At 28.6% G+C, this 18,392-nt stretch overlaps 5 protein-coding genes across 6 annotated transcripts; 2 read left to right on the forward strand and 3 right to left on the reverse strand.

Annotated features, from left to right (window-relative positions):
* Positions 1 to 112: 112 nt before the first annotated feature.
* On the forward strand, positions 113 to 1,397 carry mRpL46 (mitochondrial ribosomal protein L46). The gene is made up of 3 exons (XM_027339949.2): positions 113 to 453; positions 521 to 660; positions 729 to 1,397. Exons 1-3 carry the CDS (start codon positions 194 to 196, stop codon positions 1,316 to 1,318), a joined length of 990 nt encoding a protein of 329 aa, XP_027195750.2. The 5' UTR covers positions 113 to 193; the 3' UTR covers positions 1,319 to 1,397.
* Positions 1,324 to 2,662, reverse strand: wol (Dolichyl-phosphate beta-glucosyltransferase wollknaeuel). The gene has a single exon (XM_075822605.1). The coding sequence runs from the start codon at positions 2,523 to 2,525 to the stop codon at positions 1,416 to 1,418; it is 1,110 nt and encodes a 369-aa protein (XP_075678720.1). The 5' UTR covers positions 2,526 to 2,662; the 3' UTR covers positions 1,324 to 1,415.
* On the reverse strand, positions 2,635 to 18,304 carry LOC113790304 (uncharacterized). Of its 2 annotated transcripts, XM_075822598.1 has the most exons (8): positions 18,207 to 18,304; positions 17,355 to 18,147; positions 17,058 to 17,169; positions 16,399 to 16,889; positions 15,148 to 15,567; positions 12,736 to 12,802; positions 10,741 to 11,097; positions 10,204 to 10,322 (listed from the first exon to the last, which is right to left on the reverse strand). In XM_075822598.1, exons 2-8 carry the CDS (start codon positions 17,458 to 17,460, stop codon positions 10,280 to 10,282), a joined length of 1,596 nt encoding a protein of 531 aa, XP_075678713.1. In that variant the 5' UTR covers positions 17,461 to 18,147; positions 18,207 to 18,304; the 3' UTR covers positions 10,204 to 10,279. The 2 variants fall into 2 exon arrangements, with proteins under 2 accessions (XP_075678714.1, XP_075678713.1); XM_075822599.1 differs by lacking the exons at positions 10,204 to 10,322; positions 10,741 to 11,097; positions 12,736 to 12,802 and adding an exon at positions 2,635 to 2,733.
* Positions 4,620 to 6,585, forward strand: LOC113790301 (uncharacterized). The gene is made up of 3 exons (XM_075820131.1): positions 4,620 to 6,044; positions 6,118 to 6,263; positions 6,332 to 6,585. The coding sequence occupies exons 1-3, from the start codon at positions 5,366 to 5,368 to the stop codon at positions 6,563 to 6,565; spliced, it is 1,059 nt and encodes a 352-aa protein (XP_075676246.1). The 5' UTR covers positions 4,620 to 5,365; the 3' UTR covers positions 6,566 to 6,585.
* On the reverse strand, positions 7,533 to 10,251 carry LOC113790293 (uncharacterized). Its single transcript, XM_075822595.1, has 2 exons — positions 8,477 to 10,251; positions 7,533 to 8,397 (listed from the first exon to the last, which is right to left on the reverse strand). Exons 1-2 carry the CDS (start codon positions 10,249 to 10,251, stop codon positions 7,767 to 7,769), a joined length of 2,406 nt encoding a protein of 801 aa, XP_075678710.1. The 3' UTR covers positions 7,533 to 7,766.
* Positions 18,305 to 18,392: the final 88 nt, after the last annotated feature.

The raw sequence follows: 18,392 nt of genomic DNA on the forward strand, positions 1-18,392 counted from the left end.
TTTCGAACGTTATGACATAAATTGAAAAAAAATGAATTTCGAATGAACGACAAGAATTTTTTTTCCCATTAGTGTCTATTTTCACTTGTTCGACACAGTTATGGAAAAATAGTTTTCGAATCATGTGTTGATTTTTTTTCCAATTTTTCCATTCGAAATAAAATTCCAATTTTTTTTTGGTGAAATTGAAATCATGTCTTTACAACGTGTTTCATCAATTCGATTGATTCGAATCGATCGATTTTGTCCAAAAATTTTTAATCGATCCATATCAAGTAACAATAATAATCCATCATCACAATGGGATTTATTTGCTGGTATCTGTCTACAACGATGTCCATTGATTGTGCCCGAATTGAATTGGCTAGAAAAACGAGCACAGAATATGTTCAACAAAATTGAACTTGCCAATAGTCTTTATTCGGATCATGAAATGAGACATTTTGAAAATTTGTAAGTTTCAATTTATCTGTATTTGTGTAGAATTGTTTTGAAATCGTCATTTTTTTTCATTGGATAGACGTCGTGCCGAACGTATAGCATCTGGTGTAAATGTTAGTGAAAAAGATTTAGAAGAAGCAGCAAAACAAACTGCACAAGATTTTGAAGAAGCTTCGATCAAAGAAATGAAACAATTTCAATTTGGTAGCTCGGTTACAAGTATGTTTTGAAAAAAAATGTTTCAGAAACGTTTTTAAAATCTATTTTCATTATTCTTAATTTTATAGAAGCTGATTTATCAAATAATGAAAAATCTATTGATAGATCATTGGATAAATATCTTTATTTGGTGATCAAAACAAAATTAGGATCAAATGAACATTGGCTTTTTCCACAGGAACAATATCAACCGGACCAAGATAAATCATTACGACAAACAGCCGAACGTGCATTGGAAAATTGTTTTCCATCTAAAAAAGATAAATCTCCCAGTGTTATTGTAAAATTTTTGGGTAATTGTCCATCGGCATTTTATAGTTATCGATATCCACGACAATTAATTAATGAACGACAAAAACAAGGTGCAAGAATATTTTTATTCAAATGTCAACTAGATGTTAATGAAGAAGGCAAACATTCAGCAATTCAAGATAAAACGTTTGGTAATCGAATATTAAAAGCTGAAAATTCTATAGATTTTAGTTGGCTAACACGAAATGAACTTTGTCAACGATTACCCGAACGATATTGGAAACAATTTGGATTAGCAATCTATCCGGATGAAATTATCAATATTGATAAATTGATTCAATCATCAAAACGTCGAAATATAAATAGGCTAACAAAACGATTAGAAAAAATTGAAGTAGCTAATTAAGAATGTTTGTATAAATAAAAAAAAATAAATTTTATTTGTTATTATCATTGATGATTAAAGATAGAATTTCATTCATTCATTCTTCTTGGTCTTTAAATCATAATAATGGCTGTTGCATAATGATACCATAAATTTTTTCATATGGTTGTTTTGGATAACAATATGCACCGATTGTATAATTCCAAAATATTAATGTAACATCGATACCCATTTGTATCCATGAAAATACCGGTACAATTTTTGATCCTTCAATTTCAGTCCATTCTACCGGTATTTCACCGATTGGTAATTGTAAACGTTCAGCCAATAAAAGTAATTCAACATCAAAAGCCCATCGTTCAATGTGTGTATGTGTGAATAAAATCTGCGCCACGGTACGTGGAAACAATTTAAATCCACATTGTGTATCGCGTACAGTTTTCACAGTCAATAACCATACGACAAAATGAAAACCCCACATTAAAAATGTTCGAAATAATGATCGTTGTGCAATGGATTCTTCTTCGAGATGAGCACGTGATCCAATTGCAATTGGAAACATTTTAGGATCGAATCCGTTGCCAAAATTTTTTTCTTTACTAATAAGTTCACTTTTGCTATATGATTTTCGTCGTTCTTGAATAAATTGATTTAATTTTTCAAATTCAGAAAATTTCGTTGCACCATCAGCATCGGCAAAAAGACAATATTCACCACGTGCAGCCAGAATACCGATACGAATTGCACCACCTTTTCCACGATTTTTTACCAATGTTATGACACGAATTTTTTCCGTTCCATATTTTTGTACATAACCTAATGCTATCTGGGTGGTTTTATCACGACTTCCATCATCAACAACAATGATTTCATATTTAAAGGATTTTTGTTCAAGAAAATCAATAGCTTCATCTAACATTGTCGGTAATCGATTTTGTTCATTATAAGCTGGTACAATTACCGATAAATAATGTGTTGATGGTTGAATATCTTGATAAGTAACCGAATGTTTTTTACTCAGGAATATTGTTCCCAATTGTGGTAATGGATGACGTTCACCAGAAATTGGATCCAAATAAAATCTTTCATCTTTATAAATCAAAATTCTTGGATATTTATCGGTTGTCAAACGAATTAATATCGAAATAAATATGATTGTTATGATTATAATCGTTAACAATGCAATCAGATTATTTATGGTTAGAAATTGATGAAAAAAGCACGTCATGTTAGGTTTTTTTTTTTGTCTTCGATTTTCAATTAACAATGGCCAAAATTTTCATAATTCTATTGAATCGTGTTTTTATTTGGATACCTGAAGAAAAAACCAAAATAATACACGTGTGCAATGTCTGTTTTTTGTCATCAAATTGTTGTGATGAATATATCATTTGATATCGAACCAGGAATTTTTTTTCAATCCAATGTAACACCATCTATTGGTCAAACATGATAAACAAAAACAAAAACAATTACTTAGCGCCATCTTTTGCGAAAACAATTTTGATTTTTTTTTTTTGAATTTTCCGTTTGTTTTTTATAATTGCTGAACAAGCAACAAAAAATATTTTTTCATTTCATTAGACAATAGAATTCCTTTTGAAAAATCTAAATATAGAAAATGAATGAATACACAAAGAGAGAGAATATGAAAACAAAAGAAAAAAAAAAAAAAAAAAAAAAAAAAAAAAAAAAAAAAAAAACCTAACCTAACCTCACTCAACTATGAATCATAGTCATAGCCATCAACCTAACCTCACTCAACTATGAATCATAGCCATAGTCATCAACCTAACCTCACTCAACAAAGGTGTCAGATAACTTTGCTTGTAAGGATTTTTTTTTTGTATCAAAAAAAAAAACTAATTTGTCAACATATATTTTTCAGGCAAAATAGGAAATAAAATTCAACAAATATTTTCCGGATTTTTTTCTTTTTCTCTGTCTCCATTGCTTTTCACTTTCAATAAAAAGTTTTTTTTTTGAATATAATGAATTTGATGAACATCAGCAAAAAAAAAAATGAATATAAAGCAACAACAACAACAAAAAACAACTTTTCCACGCAAACTAAACTAATTGTTCATTCAATTCAATTCAGCCATTACCGCCAAATGTTTTTTATATGTGTAAAGTAAAAGTAAATGACAAATTTAATGACGAGGCATTGTGTCTGATGAATTCAAACAAAACAACCAAGAAAAAAAAATGAATCCGGATAGATAGATTCTGTATTTTATCATTCAAAGATTGATGTAAGATATTATCAAGAGGAGAAAAAACAGAAAAAGATCTTGATTCATGAATGACAAATTTTTTTTTCAATGTGTGTTCTACATTGGAAAAAGGAATTTTGATTTAAATGAATGAATGGCTAATAATAGTGTTTTTATTTCGCTCTATCTCTCACACTCTCCCACTTGTTTTAACTTGATTGTTAAATGATGAAACTGATACCACGCATACATCTTTATTGATGCAACAACCGAAAAAAAAAACCATCATCGTTTTGTTTGAAAGAAATTGAAATTTTCTTTTTTGGCTATGGATGAAATAATGAAAAAAAAGACAATTAAAAAAAAAGTAAAAACTTTGAACAAGTTTCTTGTTGAATTTCGAAAGAATCATCCACACTGACAAAGCAACAGTGAGAGAGAATGAATAACATAATTCAGAATTTTTTTTAAAAACAAAAAGTGAATTACAAATAAATTGGAAAAAGATTTATAATCAAAAAAAAGATGATCATAAATAACAAATACAAAAATCTATAGATTCGAGAATTACAAAAAGAAAGGATGATTTTTAATGATGTTAATTAAATAAACTTTTATTTTTCTTTGAAATTCCAAAATCAAATTGATTGATTGATTGATTGATTGACAGGATTCTACATACTGGATTTTCATCCATCATTCATTTTGTTTAGCCGAATAAACATTCATACTTTTTTTCCTTTTTCAACATCATTAATCATTTTTTTCATCTTTTGGGTAAAAATAGCATTTTTTTACGAAGAACAATCCAACAACCCAAAAAACATATGACGATTTTCAACCAAGAAAAGAATGTCTGAAACACCAAAAAACAAATCATCCATGGATCAACTATTTGTTGATGATGATAAACATTAAAAATGTCAACAATTTGTTCGAAAAGGTAATCATCATTTTTGAATATGAACGATACAATAATAACGTTTTGAATTTTGTTTTTTCTTCTATCGAATCATTAGCAAAAAAAAAAGGGAGACTTTTTTACATCATTAAATTCAACATTCACTTTCTTTTCTTTTTCAATCGACAATCATATCATCATCATCAAAAAAAAACCGCAAACGAAAACGAATCCTTCTTCTTCTGCATTGATGAACGAAAGAAAACAACGGCTATTATATCGTCAACAATCATTTGATGATGGTGGTGGTGGTAGTTGAATGAAAAGAAACTTTTTTTCGATTCAACATCTTTTATATATGGTACGGATATAATGAAATCGAATAAAAAAAAAGAAGAAGAGATCCACGAAGTAACTTTACTTGATATGATTGGTAGTATTTTCAATGGATGTCTTAAGTAAAGATTTTTTTCATCATCATCATCATCATCATTGTTGTGATGATGATGGTGAAGGATAATAATCGTTGTGTTATGCTGAACAACAATAACGCACACGAGGTTTCATCATTCATCAACGATGCTCTTTACGATGATGATGATGATGATGAAAATCGAGATTTTTTTTTCTACCGAGAAACAGGCAGACAGACAACAAAGAATTGAACTTGTTGATTTCATTTTGATGTCTATGCTAAATTCTGACTGATTTTTTTTTTTGTTCACTTGTAATTTCACTAGTCTGTTCAAATTTTCAAAACTTATTGTTTTTTTTGTTGAAAATTTTGTCTTTGATGATTATAATGTTCAGCATTTTGATTTGAGCAGTTAGTTTATTTGACATTTTAAATTGTCTGTGATATTATAAAAAAACTTCATTTTTTTTCTTTGTTTTGGCCATCAAATTGAAAAGATTTTCATCTAGTTAATCGGCTTTATTAATCATTCAGATATGAATATTACCACTGAGGATCAGAATTCAAATGTCAATTTGAATTATCCTCAACCGAATCTTCATCTTCAACATCCAACATTTAATTCTTATATGCCTATGACATCGACATCAATTCAGCATCAATCCTATCCAAATCAACAACAACATATGGCATTTATGAATCATATTGTTCCGGGCATACATCATCATCATCCATATTTATCAACACAATCTAACGATCATACAGCATCTTTTTTAGCAGCAGCAGCTGCTGCTGCTTCATCACATCATCATCAATATAATCCAGCAACATTTTTTCTATCACCAACAGCCGAATCATCATCAAGATCATCATCATCATCGACAACACCATCCACAAATCTTCAGACATTTCCGTTGCCATCAACGACAACATTTTATCCGTCAACGATTGCAACAACACAACAACAGCAATCATCACTTCAACAGCAAACATCAGGTCATCATCATCATCATCATGGTATTGTTGATTTATCGACAATATCATTAGATCAATTATTTGATCCAAAATTATTAACAAATCATCATTTGAATGCTCATCATCATCACCACCATAATCAAACAAATTTATTACCTGAATTGGCAACACAATCAACTGCTAACCAACAACAGCCACCACCAATAATTGATTTATCATCATTGACCGGAAAAATTGATGGTAAAAAAATTAACATTCGAACAATGATAATAATTTGTTTTATCGAAACTTTTTTTTACACACACACACACAGGATTGACACCATATCAAGGTAAAAAACGTTGTTTTGGTGAATTTAAATGTCCATCTTGTCAACGTAAATGGATGTCCGGTAATTCATGGGCAAATAGTGGACAAATGTGTGTTTGTTGTCGTATAATGGTATATCCACATAAACAGGTTGGTTTTGTCTTAGAATTTATTGATTTGAACACAAAATTCTCATTTTTTTTTGTATTTCAATCTAGCGTCCATTGGATAAACCGGATGGTTTGGATGTTAGTGATCAAAGTAAAGAACATCCACAACATTTATGTCAAAAATGTACACAACTTGGTCATTATTGTCGACAAAAAATTGTCGATCATATTGTTGATTCAAATTCATCCATTTCTGTTGACGAATTTGCCGATACAACATCTGTTTGCGATAATACTGTTTCCGATATTCAATCATCCATTAGTGTTACAGCTAATATGTGATTTTAAAAGAGAATTAATAATTTAGGATTTTTTAAAAAAAATTAATTAAAATTATGAAATTTTTTTTTCTTCCTTGTTGAATTTGAAAATCTTGACATGTTTGCCATCTAGTGATGAAAACTAAAACATTTAGTTTTAAAATGATTCATTAGATGGCAGTGTTGATGTAATGTTTTTTTCAAAAAGTTTTTTTGAAAAAAAACACTCAGAATGAATGAACGAAGAGAAATCTTGGGATAAGAAACTTTTTATTTACTTTTACTTAAAATTAATTAAACTTTTCATTTTACGAATAAAGAAATGGAAGAAAAGAATATGTTTCTAAAAATGAATCATGTACACATGGCAGCTCATATATAGAAACATTTTTTTTTTTTGTTGCTTTGTTTCTCAAATCTCAAAAGACTGAAGAAAAAAAAATGTTGTTCTTGAAAACATTTTTTTTTTTTTTACTTTTAATAGACATAACCGTATAATAAATGACTAGAAATTTATCACAAAAACAGAAAAAAAAATAAAATATAAAATGTGTTGGAACGAAATGAGAAATGAAAAGTTTATCTTCATTTTTTTTACTTTGAAGAATCCAGAATATTTTCTTTTCTTTTTTTTTGAACGTAGATTTTTTCCAATGGTATTCCTTTTCAAAAATATTTCGAAAAAGTTTCTGCATCTTCTTCTTGGCTTAACCAAGACGGACCCAGGCGGTTTTTTAATTAGATTTTTTTTTCTTCTTTACTTGTTTTTCGTTGTTGTTGTCATTCATTCATTCATTCATTCCTTTCATTTCATTCGAATGCATTAAGAAAAACATTTCGTATTCGGTAAATGTTTGCATAGTTTAAATTACCCCTGTTTCCTCACTTTGGAAATGGATAAAAGTATCCAGAAATCGCTGACACAATTTCCAAAAGATATGTTTGCTTTTACCATCATTTGCTGTCTTCACCATGAATGAATTCATTCATTTAGAAATTCAAAAAGAATTTTAATTGACTACAGACATGGATGGTGGGGGGATGTGTTTGCTTGCTTTGTGTAAATTAAATAAATTTTCCACACTGATAGTCAAAAAGAATCTGGTCATTTTTCGATTTGTTAAGAATATTTTGCATTGGAATTTCAAAATCACTGAAAAAAGCAATTAGATTGAATGTTGTTTTTTTCATTTTCTTTCTTCTTCTTCTTGATGTTTTTTTTTTTAAATTTGTGTAATTTTTTGCTGTTCAATAGCTGTTGAAATTTTCATCAATCGATCATTGACTGAATTACGAATCGATTTCATACGTAACATTAGCATTTGATCATCATGATTTTTTTGTTGTTGTTGATCATCCCTTGCGGTAAATTTAAACAAATCATCATTGATGTTTCGATTTGTTTTGCCATTTAATGATGATGATAATGGCAACCACAAATCATCATTATCATGATGATGATTGACTGATGATCTGCCTGCCATCAAGGTATGCAAATCAACATCATCAGACCGATCACCAAGCATATCCAAATTATTCAATTCTTGTTTTAATTGATTAGTTGTCTGTTTGATCAATGAAATCAATGAATTTGTTTGCATACGAACACGATGTTGTGCTTGTTTATTTTGATTTTGATTTTTATAATTTAAATCAAATTTCTTTGGTAAATTTGAACGATGATGATGATGATGATTCATCATCAATTCATTTGGAAGTATATAAGTATCGATGAAATCTCTACCCTGTCTATGTCGATATCGACGATGATGATGATCGTGACCTTTTGATGATGTTGATGCAGTTGATGACGAAGACGATAACTGTAATGATGAGTTTGAATTGGACATTGATCTGAATGATAAAAAACAAAATTGAAAAAAAAAATTTGCCCAAATCTAATAATCAATCATTTTTTAAAAAAAAAACTTACCGATATTTTGGTTTAAATTCCAAATTAGATCGTTGTTGTTGTCGTCGTTCATTGTAGTTTTTTGTTTTCATTTTTCTAGCCATGTTGAATTTGGCCGGTGGTTTTATCATCTTTTTATCATCATCACCATCATCAGTATTTTTCACATAAAATTCTTGTAAAAAATTTTTCAAATTGTTACACTGTTCTATTAGCTGTAAATGTTTTTCATTAGTTTCATTTTTATTCAATGATCGAACTAATGTTCCATTATTATCATTAGTTACTGGAATTTGTTTTGAATCAATATTGGTAGCAGCATTATTATCGAGCGAAATCGCTTCATCATTATCATCTTGATGAGCCAAATGATCATTATTATTATGGTATTTTTTTAGTTTGGAATTAGAATTTTGTTCACACTTTGTTATTGGAAATGTTCTCAAATGATGATGATCATCATTATTATAATTATGATAAACATTATTAGGATTCGTTTCTTTAGACATAGAATTACCTTGAATTGTTGTTGTTGTTGTTGTTTCGAATCGATTCAATTTTGAATCAATTTGTTGCATAAATGATTCAATTTTCGTATCCAATTCATTCAATCTTTTCATTAATGATTCTCTTTCTTCAGTGATCATATCACGTATTTGTTGTTGTTGTTGCTGATGGCAATCGGACGCCGATTCGGATCGATTCATCAATGCAGTCATATTAGAATTTTCCTTATCTTTTTCCAATAATCGTGTCAAATTCATATCGATTCGTTGAAAGTTTTTTTGAGCAAAATTTCTATCCTGTTCAATCATTGATCGTAATGATTCAATACTTTTTTGATTTTCATCGGACATTAATCGACATTGATCAATAAATGGACGAAATTCATTTCGTATTCGATCCAATGATAATCTATGATTCATTTGATTTTCATATTGTTTCATTGATTCAGATATTTGTAATGATAATTCTTTTCGTAACATTTGTTCCTGTTTAGTCAGCAATTTTGTTTCAATATTTTCGGAAACTTTTTCAATTTCATTCGTTATTGTTCGATCTAAATTCATACTGATTCGTTGTAATTTTTCATTCAAATTTTCATCCACTTCATTTCGTATGGAATTTACTTTAGTTGTGAATATTTTGTTACCAATTTCTTCAACTATATTCGTTTGTTGTTGTTGTTGTTTTTGAATCGTCGTGATTGACAAATTAAGATCATCGATTTTTCCGGATAATTTTTCCTGTTTATTATTTGTTTGTATATGAATCCTATCGATTCGATCATTTACCAAAAGAATTTCATTAGTTATTTGTTTTTTTAATAATTTTTCACTTTCATTCAATTCATGTCGAAGATTTTCACGTAAATTTACAATATCCATTTGCATTTGTTCAGTAATTGTTTGAAAACGTTGTTGAAATTCATTATCAAATGATTTTTGTATCAAATCATTAATGTTATTGTTTTTCAATTCATTTTGTTCAATGGAATTTGATTCTGATTCAAATTCTTCTTCATAATCATCATTATCAACTTCGAAAACTTTGTCGTCATCGACAACGGAATCATCTTGATGTTCGTCGTCGTCGTTAGGATTTTTGTTCATTTCATTTCTGCCATTCAATGATTGATTTCCATCATTAATTTGTTGCCGTTCAACATTATCTAATAATATTGCCATAGTGGCTGGTTTAATATCAGTATCTTTTAGTTTTTCATTCAAATATTTTTGACTATTTTCACTGTTTGTTACTGTTGGCTTGATGATGATGAATCCCATTTGACTCATTTGATCATCAGTTTTGATTTCACTGTTATTATCGTTGGAATGAGATTCTTCTCCTTCGTGTTCTTCTTCTCCTGGTTTACGCCAACGAAAAAAAGAAAAATAAAGTAGAAAAAAAATGCAATTTATTATCCAACATTAGCAAAAGAATAGGATATTAAAACGTGGAACGTTCGTAAAAAATACACTGTTAAAAAAAATTATTATTATTATTATCAAATGTGTATGTAAAACTAAACTAGCTTCAAATTCTATATGTAGAGCAAAAACTAAACAACTTTTTTTTTTCTTCCAAGTTTAATAAAGATTAATTGTAATAATTAATAACTATTTTTCTTTAACACCCCCCCCTTGTTCGTGCTCCAAACGGTATAACTTTTGCTATTAATGTAAAGATACTGAATTTTTACGGAATCGAATCTGCTGCTGTGCAAAAAAAAATTGTGGTTTTTTTGGCAAAATATTGGAATTAGAATTATGACAAACACTAACCATTTTTTTTGTTCATATGGTGATTGTCCACCACCACCACCATCATTTTCTTCATCATCATCATCATCATCCTCTTCAAATACAGCTTCCAACAATGATGATGATGATGATGGTGTATTGTTGTTACGTGTTTTACGATTGTTGCTGATGTTATCGGTTTTCTGTATTGTTGTTGTTGTTGATAATAATTCGTTTGGTTGCTGATTCAACAGAATTTCATTTATTGATGTTTTTGCTGTGATTGTTATTTTAGATGATGATCGAGCTGATTGAGGTCGTAGTTGTTGTCGTTGTTCATGTTTTTGTTGTTGTTGATAATTCCCTGTACGGTCATTACTTTCATTGAATACATCTTCCTGCACAGAGGGAAAAAATTTCGGTTATAGTCTTTAAGGACAACCCTTTGCGAAAACTCAGTCCTTTTTTTCATCGACAGATGGCACTGATTTTAAATTTTTTAAAAAGAAAAAGAAACGAGCGAAAAAAATTTTTTTTTTTGATTTTTTTTTCGATTCTTTTTTTTTCGATTCTTTTTTTTTCGATTCTTTTTTTTTGATTCTTTTTTCCCAATGTTTTTTTTTTTTTTTTTTTTTTGATTCTTTTATTGAACTGTTTTGTTTTTTTACCCTTTGGTTCTTTTAAAGTCAATTAATTCTCAATTGAAAATACCTGATTTACATATATTTTTTATTAAGGCGCTGCGAGGATTCGAACCCGTGACCAACACATTTTCCATTATGATTGAAATTTCCATAAACGTAAACCAATTTTTTAAAAAAAACCCAACCAAAATTCGATCTAACTAAACAGGAATAAACTGTTAAGATATAATATTGTTGGTGAATTATCACCTAAATGATTTCTCCTTTCATATTGGAAATTTTTCAAAGGCCGATTTTGACTTAGAAAATTTTTCAAATTTTGGCTTTCGACTTAGAAATTTTTTAATTTTTGGTTTTGACTAAAAAATTTTTTCTAAGTCCGATTTCAATTTCAAGAATTTTTCAAAGGCCGATTTTGACTTAGAAAATTTTTCAAATTTTGATTTCGACTTAAAAATTTTTTAATTTTTGGTTTTGACTAAAAAATTTTTTCTAAGTCCGATTTCAATTTCAAGAATTTTTCAAAGTCCAATTTCGACTTAGAAAATTTTTCAATTTTTGATTTCAACTTAAAAATTTTTCTAAGTCCGATTTTGAAAAAAATTTTAAAGTTCGACTTCGACTGAAAATTTTTCAGATTTCGGCTTCGACTTAAGGGAATTTTTCAATTTTGGCTTTAGACTTGGAAAATTTTTCAAAGTCTGATTTTAACATAAAAAATTTTTAAAGTTCGACTTCGACAGAAAATTTTTCAATTTCGGCTTCGACTTAAGGGAATTTTTCAATTTTGGCTTTCGACTTAGAAAATTTTTCAATTTTGGCTTCGACTTAAGGGAATTTTTCAATTTTGGCTTTCGACTTAAAAAAATTTTTCAATTTTGGTTTTGACTTAGAAAAATTTTCAATTTTGGTTTTGACTTAGAAAAATTTTCAATTTTTGGTTTTGACTTAGAAAATTTTTCAATTTTTGGTTTTGACTTAGAAAATTTTTCAATTTTTGGTTTTGACTTAGAAAATTTTTCAATTTTTGGTTTTGACTTAGAAAATTTTTCAATTTTTGGTTTTGACTTAGAAAATTTTTCAATTTTTGGTTTTGACTTAGAAAATTTTTCAATTTTTGGTTTTGACTTAGAAAATTTTTCAATTTTTGGTTTTGACTTAGAAAATTTTTCAATTTTTGGTTTTGACTTAGAAAATTTTTCAATTTTTGGTTTTGACTTAGAAAATTTTTCAATTTTTAATGATTTTTTTCGCTATTTCAACAAATTTTGTATTCGATTGGTTTCAACAGACGACTTTTGAGTGAAATTTTGAAAATTGTGTCACATGATCAAGCTATTTCAACAAAAATAGTCAAAAAAAGTTAAAAAAGCCTAAATTATTTCTCTCTGTGTGTATCAAATTTTCCATCAAATCGCTAAAGATTATATCATCATCATCATCTTGGTCTTCTTTCGAATCTTTATAGATTTCAAAAACAAGAAAAAATAAAAGTTACAATAACCAAAAGAAATCAAAAATAAAAAAAGCCCAACAACCAAAAAAAAAAAACAAGAATCATCTTTTTTAATGGAACTCGAGGGATAGCCAAAGAATTTCTCTTTAAAAACAAAAACAAAAAAAAAATATTTGTGATTGATTACACATTGAACACACTGAGGTGATCATTTTTGCAAAAATATGTATCATAAACATTTTATATAGATGAAATGATCATAATGGAAATTCAATTAGAATCATCCATTGGAAAAAAAAAGCACACATTGGAATCAAATGAAATGAATATAATGGTAAAATGATACCAAATGTTTTTTTCCTACAGGATGTTAGTAATTGGTAATATTTCATTTCATTTATATGAAATGGCCTGAATCTTTTTTTCTTCTTAGTTTAGTTTCGTTTATACTTATGAAATTTCATAATGAATAAAAAAAAATGATAACTAAATTAGAATGAACGAACCCAAGAGAATGTTTAAATGAATGAATGAGATTTTTATATATAAATAAATTATGATCTATGTTTATAAGTGGTAATGGTAATGGCGGTTTATATGGTGGAATAACCAAAATGACAAAGAAAAGTGGAGATTTTCGTTTTTTGTTTTTCTGGTTACTTCTTGTCGGCTAAGAATGTCAATTATTTTTTCGCTATTAACTTATTATTATTATAATCATCAACATTGGTTTGTTGGAACAAACCATGATGATATTTTGAAAATCTACACGCAAACAGCAAACTCTCAATTCTTCTGCAAACACACATATGAAAACGATTGAGAAAAGGCCGAATCAAATCGGTTAATATTTTTTTTTTTTTTTTTTTGGCTGTTGCAAAACTAAATGATGATCCCAATGAGAACAATCCAATGATGATGATGATGATGATGGTTATTATTTTGGAACCACTTTTTTTTTTGTTCTGGTCAACATTGGTTGTTGTTATTACATGGTATTTTTTTCCCTGGAAAACATAAAGCTCATCATCATCTGTAATAGTTGTTGTTGTTATTTTTGTTTTAATTTGTTTCGTTGAAGGGGATTCCATTCATTCAGAACCGAAACAAACCAATAATTTTCAAAATGAGAAAATCTTTTTCTTCTTTACTATTTTATTAGATTGCTGCTATCTATTTATTCTATGGAGAGTAAGTCTCCCTTGATGGGTGTTAATTACAAACAGATTTTTGTTTCGTTTCATTCCAATTTGGTCATTAGTTTTTTTGGTGTGTGTTTTGTGTAAAAAAAACACATCCAAAAAAAACCAATATAATAACAGGCCAGTAAAAAGTGTTAGGTAATGTTTGGCTAATTGGCCAAAAAAAAACATTTTGTTACTGAAAATGAACGGTAAATGATGTTTGCAGAAAAAACCCATCAAGGCAAGAATCAAATCAAGAATTTATATAGCAAGGATTTATATATTTTGTACAAGGTCTTGTTTGATGGTCGAATGAACGATTTTTTTCTTTGGCTAGAATTTCGATTCGGGCACAGATAATGTTTTTTTTTCGTTTCAAATTAGAAATTTTTTATTCCCTTTTTCTCATTCTCTTCTAGTTTTTGTTATCGGTAAAAAAAATTAGCATCCGAAACTTTTGTTCGCAAGGAAAAACGAAAACAAAAGTGTAACAGCCATAAATATCAGTTCAAGGAAAAAAAGAAGAATTTAATGTTTGAAATCAAAAAGTGAAAGAAGAATAAAAAAAACTTTCAACATTCGATAAGCTTTTAGCATCTCTATTTTTTTGCTTGAACATAATTAAGATTTACGAGACAATTACAAATGATGATGATGATGACGATGAAAACAACGCATTTCACATTCAGAAAAAAAACAAAGGGGTTTCGAAATCTTTTCAAATGTGATAGCCGAAAAACTATCTCGATCTATAGTGCATTGAAGAAAATGATTTTGAAAAATACCTTTACCAAAACAAACAACTGAAAAGAAAAACAATAAGACTTTTGGATTTTTTTTGTTTGTCTTTTACGATATTCACTGGAAAAAAATAATGATGGTTGAAATTGATACCCGAAATAAGACTCAATGAAATGAAATGAAATCTTCAATATTGCCGCTGCCATATCATTATCATCATCATCATCATGCATGAAAATGGATCAGTTTCAAGTAATTTAAATTTTCTTTCTTTTTCCATTAAATTAAGATTCCAATTTCGAAGCTATTTTTGCTATTCGAAGCCGTAAATCTCAATCAAAAAAACTTTTCTTGCTTTTGTTTTACTTTTTGAATAAAATAAAAGAATCAAACAAACAAACAAAAGAAATCAATTCAAAATTACCTTTGTTTGTCGTTGTTGTTGGTGTTTCGATAGTAGCTATTGTTGTTGTTGTTGTTTGTAAATCTTTTTCATTGTTATTTGTTGATTTTTTCATTAAAACAACGGCTTTTAATGAAGCTATACTTTCATCATCTTCACCATCATCATCATCATTATCTGAATGTTGATTTTTATGATTATCATCATCAGTTACTTCGACAATTTCTTCTTCAATACTATCGATACTATCGATAATTTCAACAATTTCTTCAACATCATTATCATTATCATCAATTTCTTCAATCAATTCATCATCAAAATTTTCAATTTCAATTGCAACCGATTCTAATGATGATGATGATGATTTAGATTTTTCAGGATTATCGTCATTGTCATCGTTATCGTCCATCGATGGTCGATATTTATCCGCATTTGTTGTTTCTATATTTTCAAACCAAAAAAAAGAGGTAATTATTAATGAAAAAAAGGATTTAAAAGGAGAAAAAAAAGTAGAAATTGGAAAATGTAAAAACAAACAAACAGACAAAATAAAAATCTAAATAGCTAAAAGCCAATCAATCAATCCGTGATCGGTTCCATCGATCGCAATCAAAATCGATCGATCATCATCACGAATCGATGGAGACATTGTTTATGCTGATTTTGGGTAAGGACATTTTTTTTCTTTTGAACGAAATGATCAACGAGAAAAAAAAATCAAATTAGTGGTAAACCAACGATAATGATCAGTTGGTTGATTTTTTTCGTTCGTTTTTTCTGCTTATGATGATGAACCATTAAACATTGGAAAAAAAGTTGAAATTTAAATTTTTTTTTTTGAAAGTTTTTCCAAATGATCAAAGCAATTAGCGTGTGTGTGTGTTTTCATTCCTCTATTTTCATTTCAAATGACATTTGATACAGCCAAGAAAGAGAGACCTAAATGGAGAAAAAATTGATCATTTTGTTATGAAGGCAAGTCTGATGATGATGATGATGATCAAAGATGACCATCAAAATAGCCGTAAGGCAATCGTTGAACTTGTATAGTTTCACTGACCACCATAGCATTCAAAATTACGGGTGGTGGTCATTTTTTGGTTGGCTAAAGATGAAACGGTGGCAACTTGGTTAACTTGGTTGGTTAAAAAACTTGTAGTTTTCGAGGTTTCTTCTTACTGGCTGATCATCATTATCATCATGATGAACTTAAATACGTATGTTGTACGTTTGTTTTGGTTTTTGTTTGATTTTCATCAATAAAATACATACGGTTAGAGTTGGTTTGTTGTTGTTTGTCAGCTTCTGCATTTTCATCATCATCATCGTCATCGAAAAAATGCAAATTAGCAATTGAAGGCGAACTAAAATGATGGTCATTATTGATGGCAAAATCATTCATTACGTTGTCAAATGAATTGATGATTTGATGATTCACATTTAAAATTGATGATGATGATGATGATGATTCGTTTGAATTCGATGTAACAATTCCACTGCTAATACTGATTGTTCGATCGTTTTGATTCTGATTCTGATTATGGTTATTGTTTTGGCTAAAAGATGGATCAGCTATAGTTGTAGCCAATGATGATGATAATGATGTTGATGTACGATTATTGCTGTTGGAAATAGCCTGAATATCCGAATATAAATTTCGATATCGTATAACCAATTGACGATAATATGAATCGGTTGGATGTTCCCAGCTAGATTTTTGATTTTTTTGATCGTAATAATAAAGTCGACCTTTTCGATCTTCACTAATAGAAGAAGAATATCATTAGATTGGATAGGGAAGGGGGAGAATATAGAAATGATTAAAGAAGAAAAAAAATTGAAACAAGATTAATCAATCAATAGAGAATTGGGTGATTCATAATAACCAAAAACAGCCATAGAAGAAAAAATTACAAAAGTTAATCACGTACACTGCAATCCAATTGAATGGTAATGATGAAAGCAATCCAGCTTTTGCTATCCACAATAATTCCGGTTCGGATATTGGATCGATTCCAATTAATTTGGCATAAAATATTACATCTATATTTTTTGGCAATACAAACAAACAAACAAACAAAACATGACACATATCAAATAACATAAATCGAAAAAAATGACATTCTAACTAAGAATTGCTAACTAAGATAATGAATGTTATCACTAAAAAAAAATCGCTAGTAAGGAAGAAAACGACAAAAAAACATGTCAAAACATCAGTTAAATACCTTCAGTATCTAAATCGGTTGGTAATATTGACAATTCTTTCAATATGATTCTTCTTGTATGGCTATTAGGATTATGGATAGAATTATTATTATGTTTTGTTTTCATCAGCAATCATCACTGTCACTTGGTTCTTTTATCTGAATTTTTCTTTTTCTTGTTGTTGTTATTGTTGTATCATCAACATCATGATAAATATTTGGACATTTTATTCAGACCAACAAAAAAAATGAATGAGATGCTATTTTCACACTTTGTGGACAATTTCTAAATTGACTCGAACTGATCTGATGATGATAATGATGATATCTTCAGTCGTTTTTTACGGATATTATTATGATTATGTCTCGGATATAATGGCATCGATGAAAACATTTGATTATGATGATGTCAAACATTTATGTTATGTTTTTGTTGACCCGAATTCTGTTGTTTGTTTAGTTTTGAGAATCCAAAGTTGATTCAAGAATGAGATATACGATTTGTTGTTGTTTGTTTGTTTGTTATCATTTAGATTGCCAAAAGACAAGGTCTTTCATTTATTATTATTGTTGTTTTTGGTGGGTTGTTGTTGTTGTTGTTGGAATTGCACAAAAAACCCATACCAAAAATATCATGAAATTCATTCATGCCATTCGAATATGTTACCATAGTGATTTACAGGATATTTTCTTCCATTCCACCATTTTCCCGACCAAACATTGTATTCAATAATACCAAATAAACAATGTTGGCCATGTTGCCATGACATTAGTTCGTTTGCTACCTAATGAAACAAGAAAAATAAGAAATATTCTTTACCGGAGAATAGTGATGATTAATTTTATAGCTAAGAAAATTTCGAATATCCGTACCGTACTTAACCGTTCATTTGGAATTTGAAAACTTTTCAATTAATATCGGTTATTAATAAATAAATTTGATTATAATCAAATCATATTTCCGAAATTCCGAATAAATTGGAAGTCAAAAAGGAAAAACACATATAACGTAGTTTATGAATTGTAGCAAAATATTGTTCAACAAAAAAAATGTTCATT

Source organism: Dermatophagoides pteronyssinus, unplaced genomic scaffold, assembly GCF_027571235.1.
Source record: "Dermatophagoides pteronyssinus isolate colony J.1.1.1.1 unplaced genomic scaffold, Derpt_VIB-CSIC_2022.12 sq0001, whole genome shotgun sequence".
Taxonomy (NCBI): Eukaryota; Metazoa; Arthropoda; class Arachnida; order Sarcoptiformes; family Pyroglyphidae; genus Dermatophagoides; species Dermatophagoides pteronyssinus.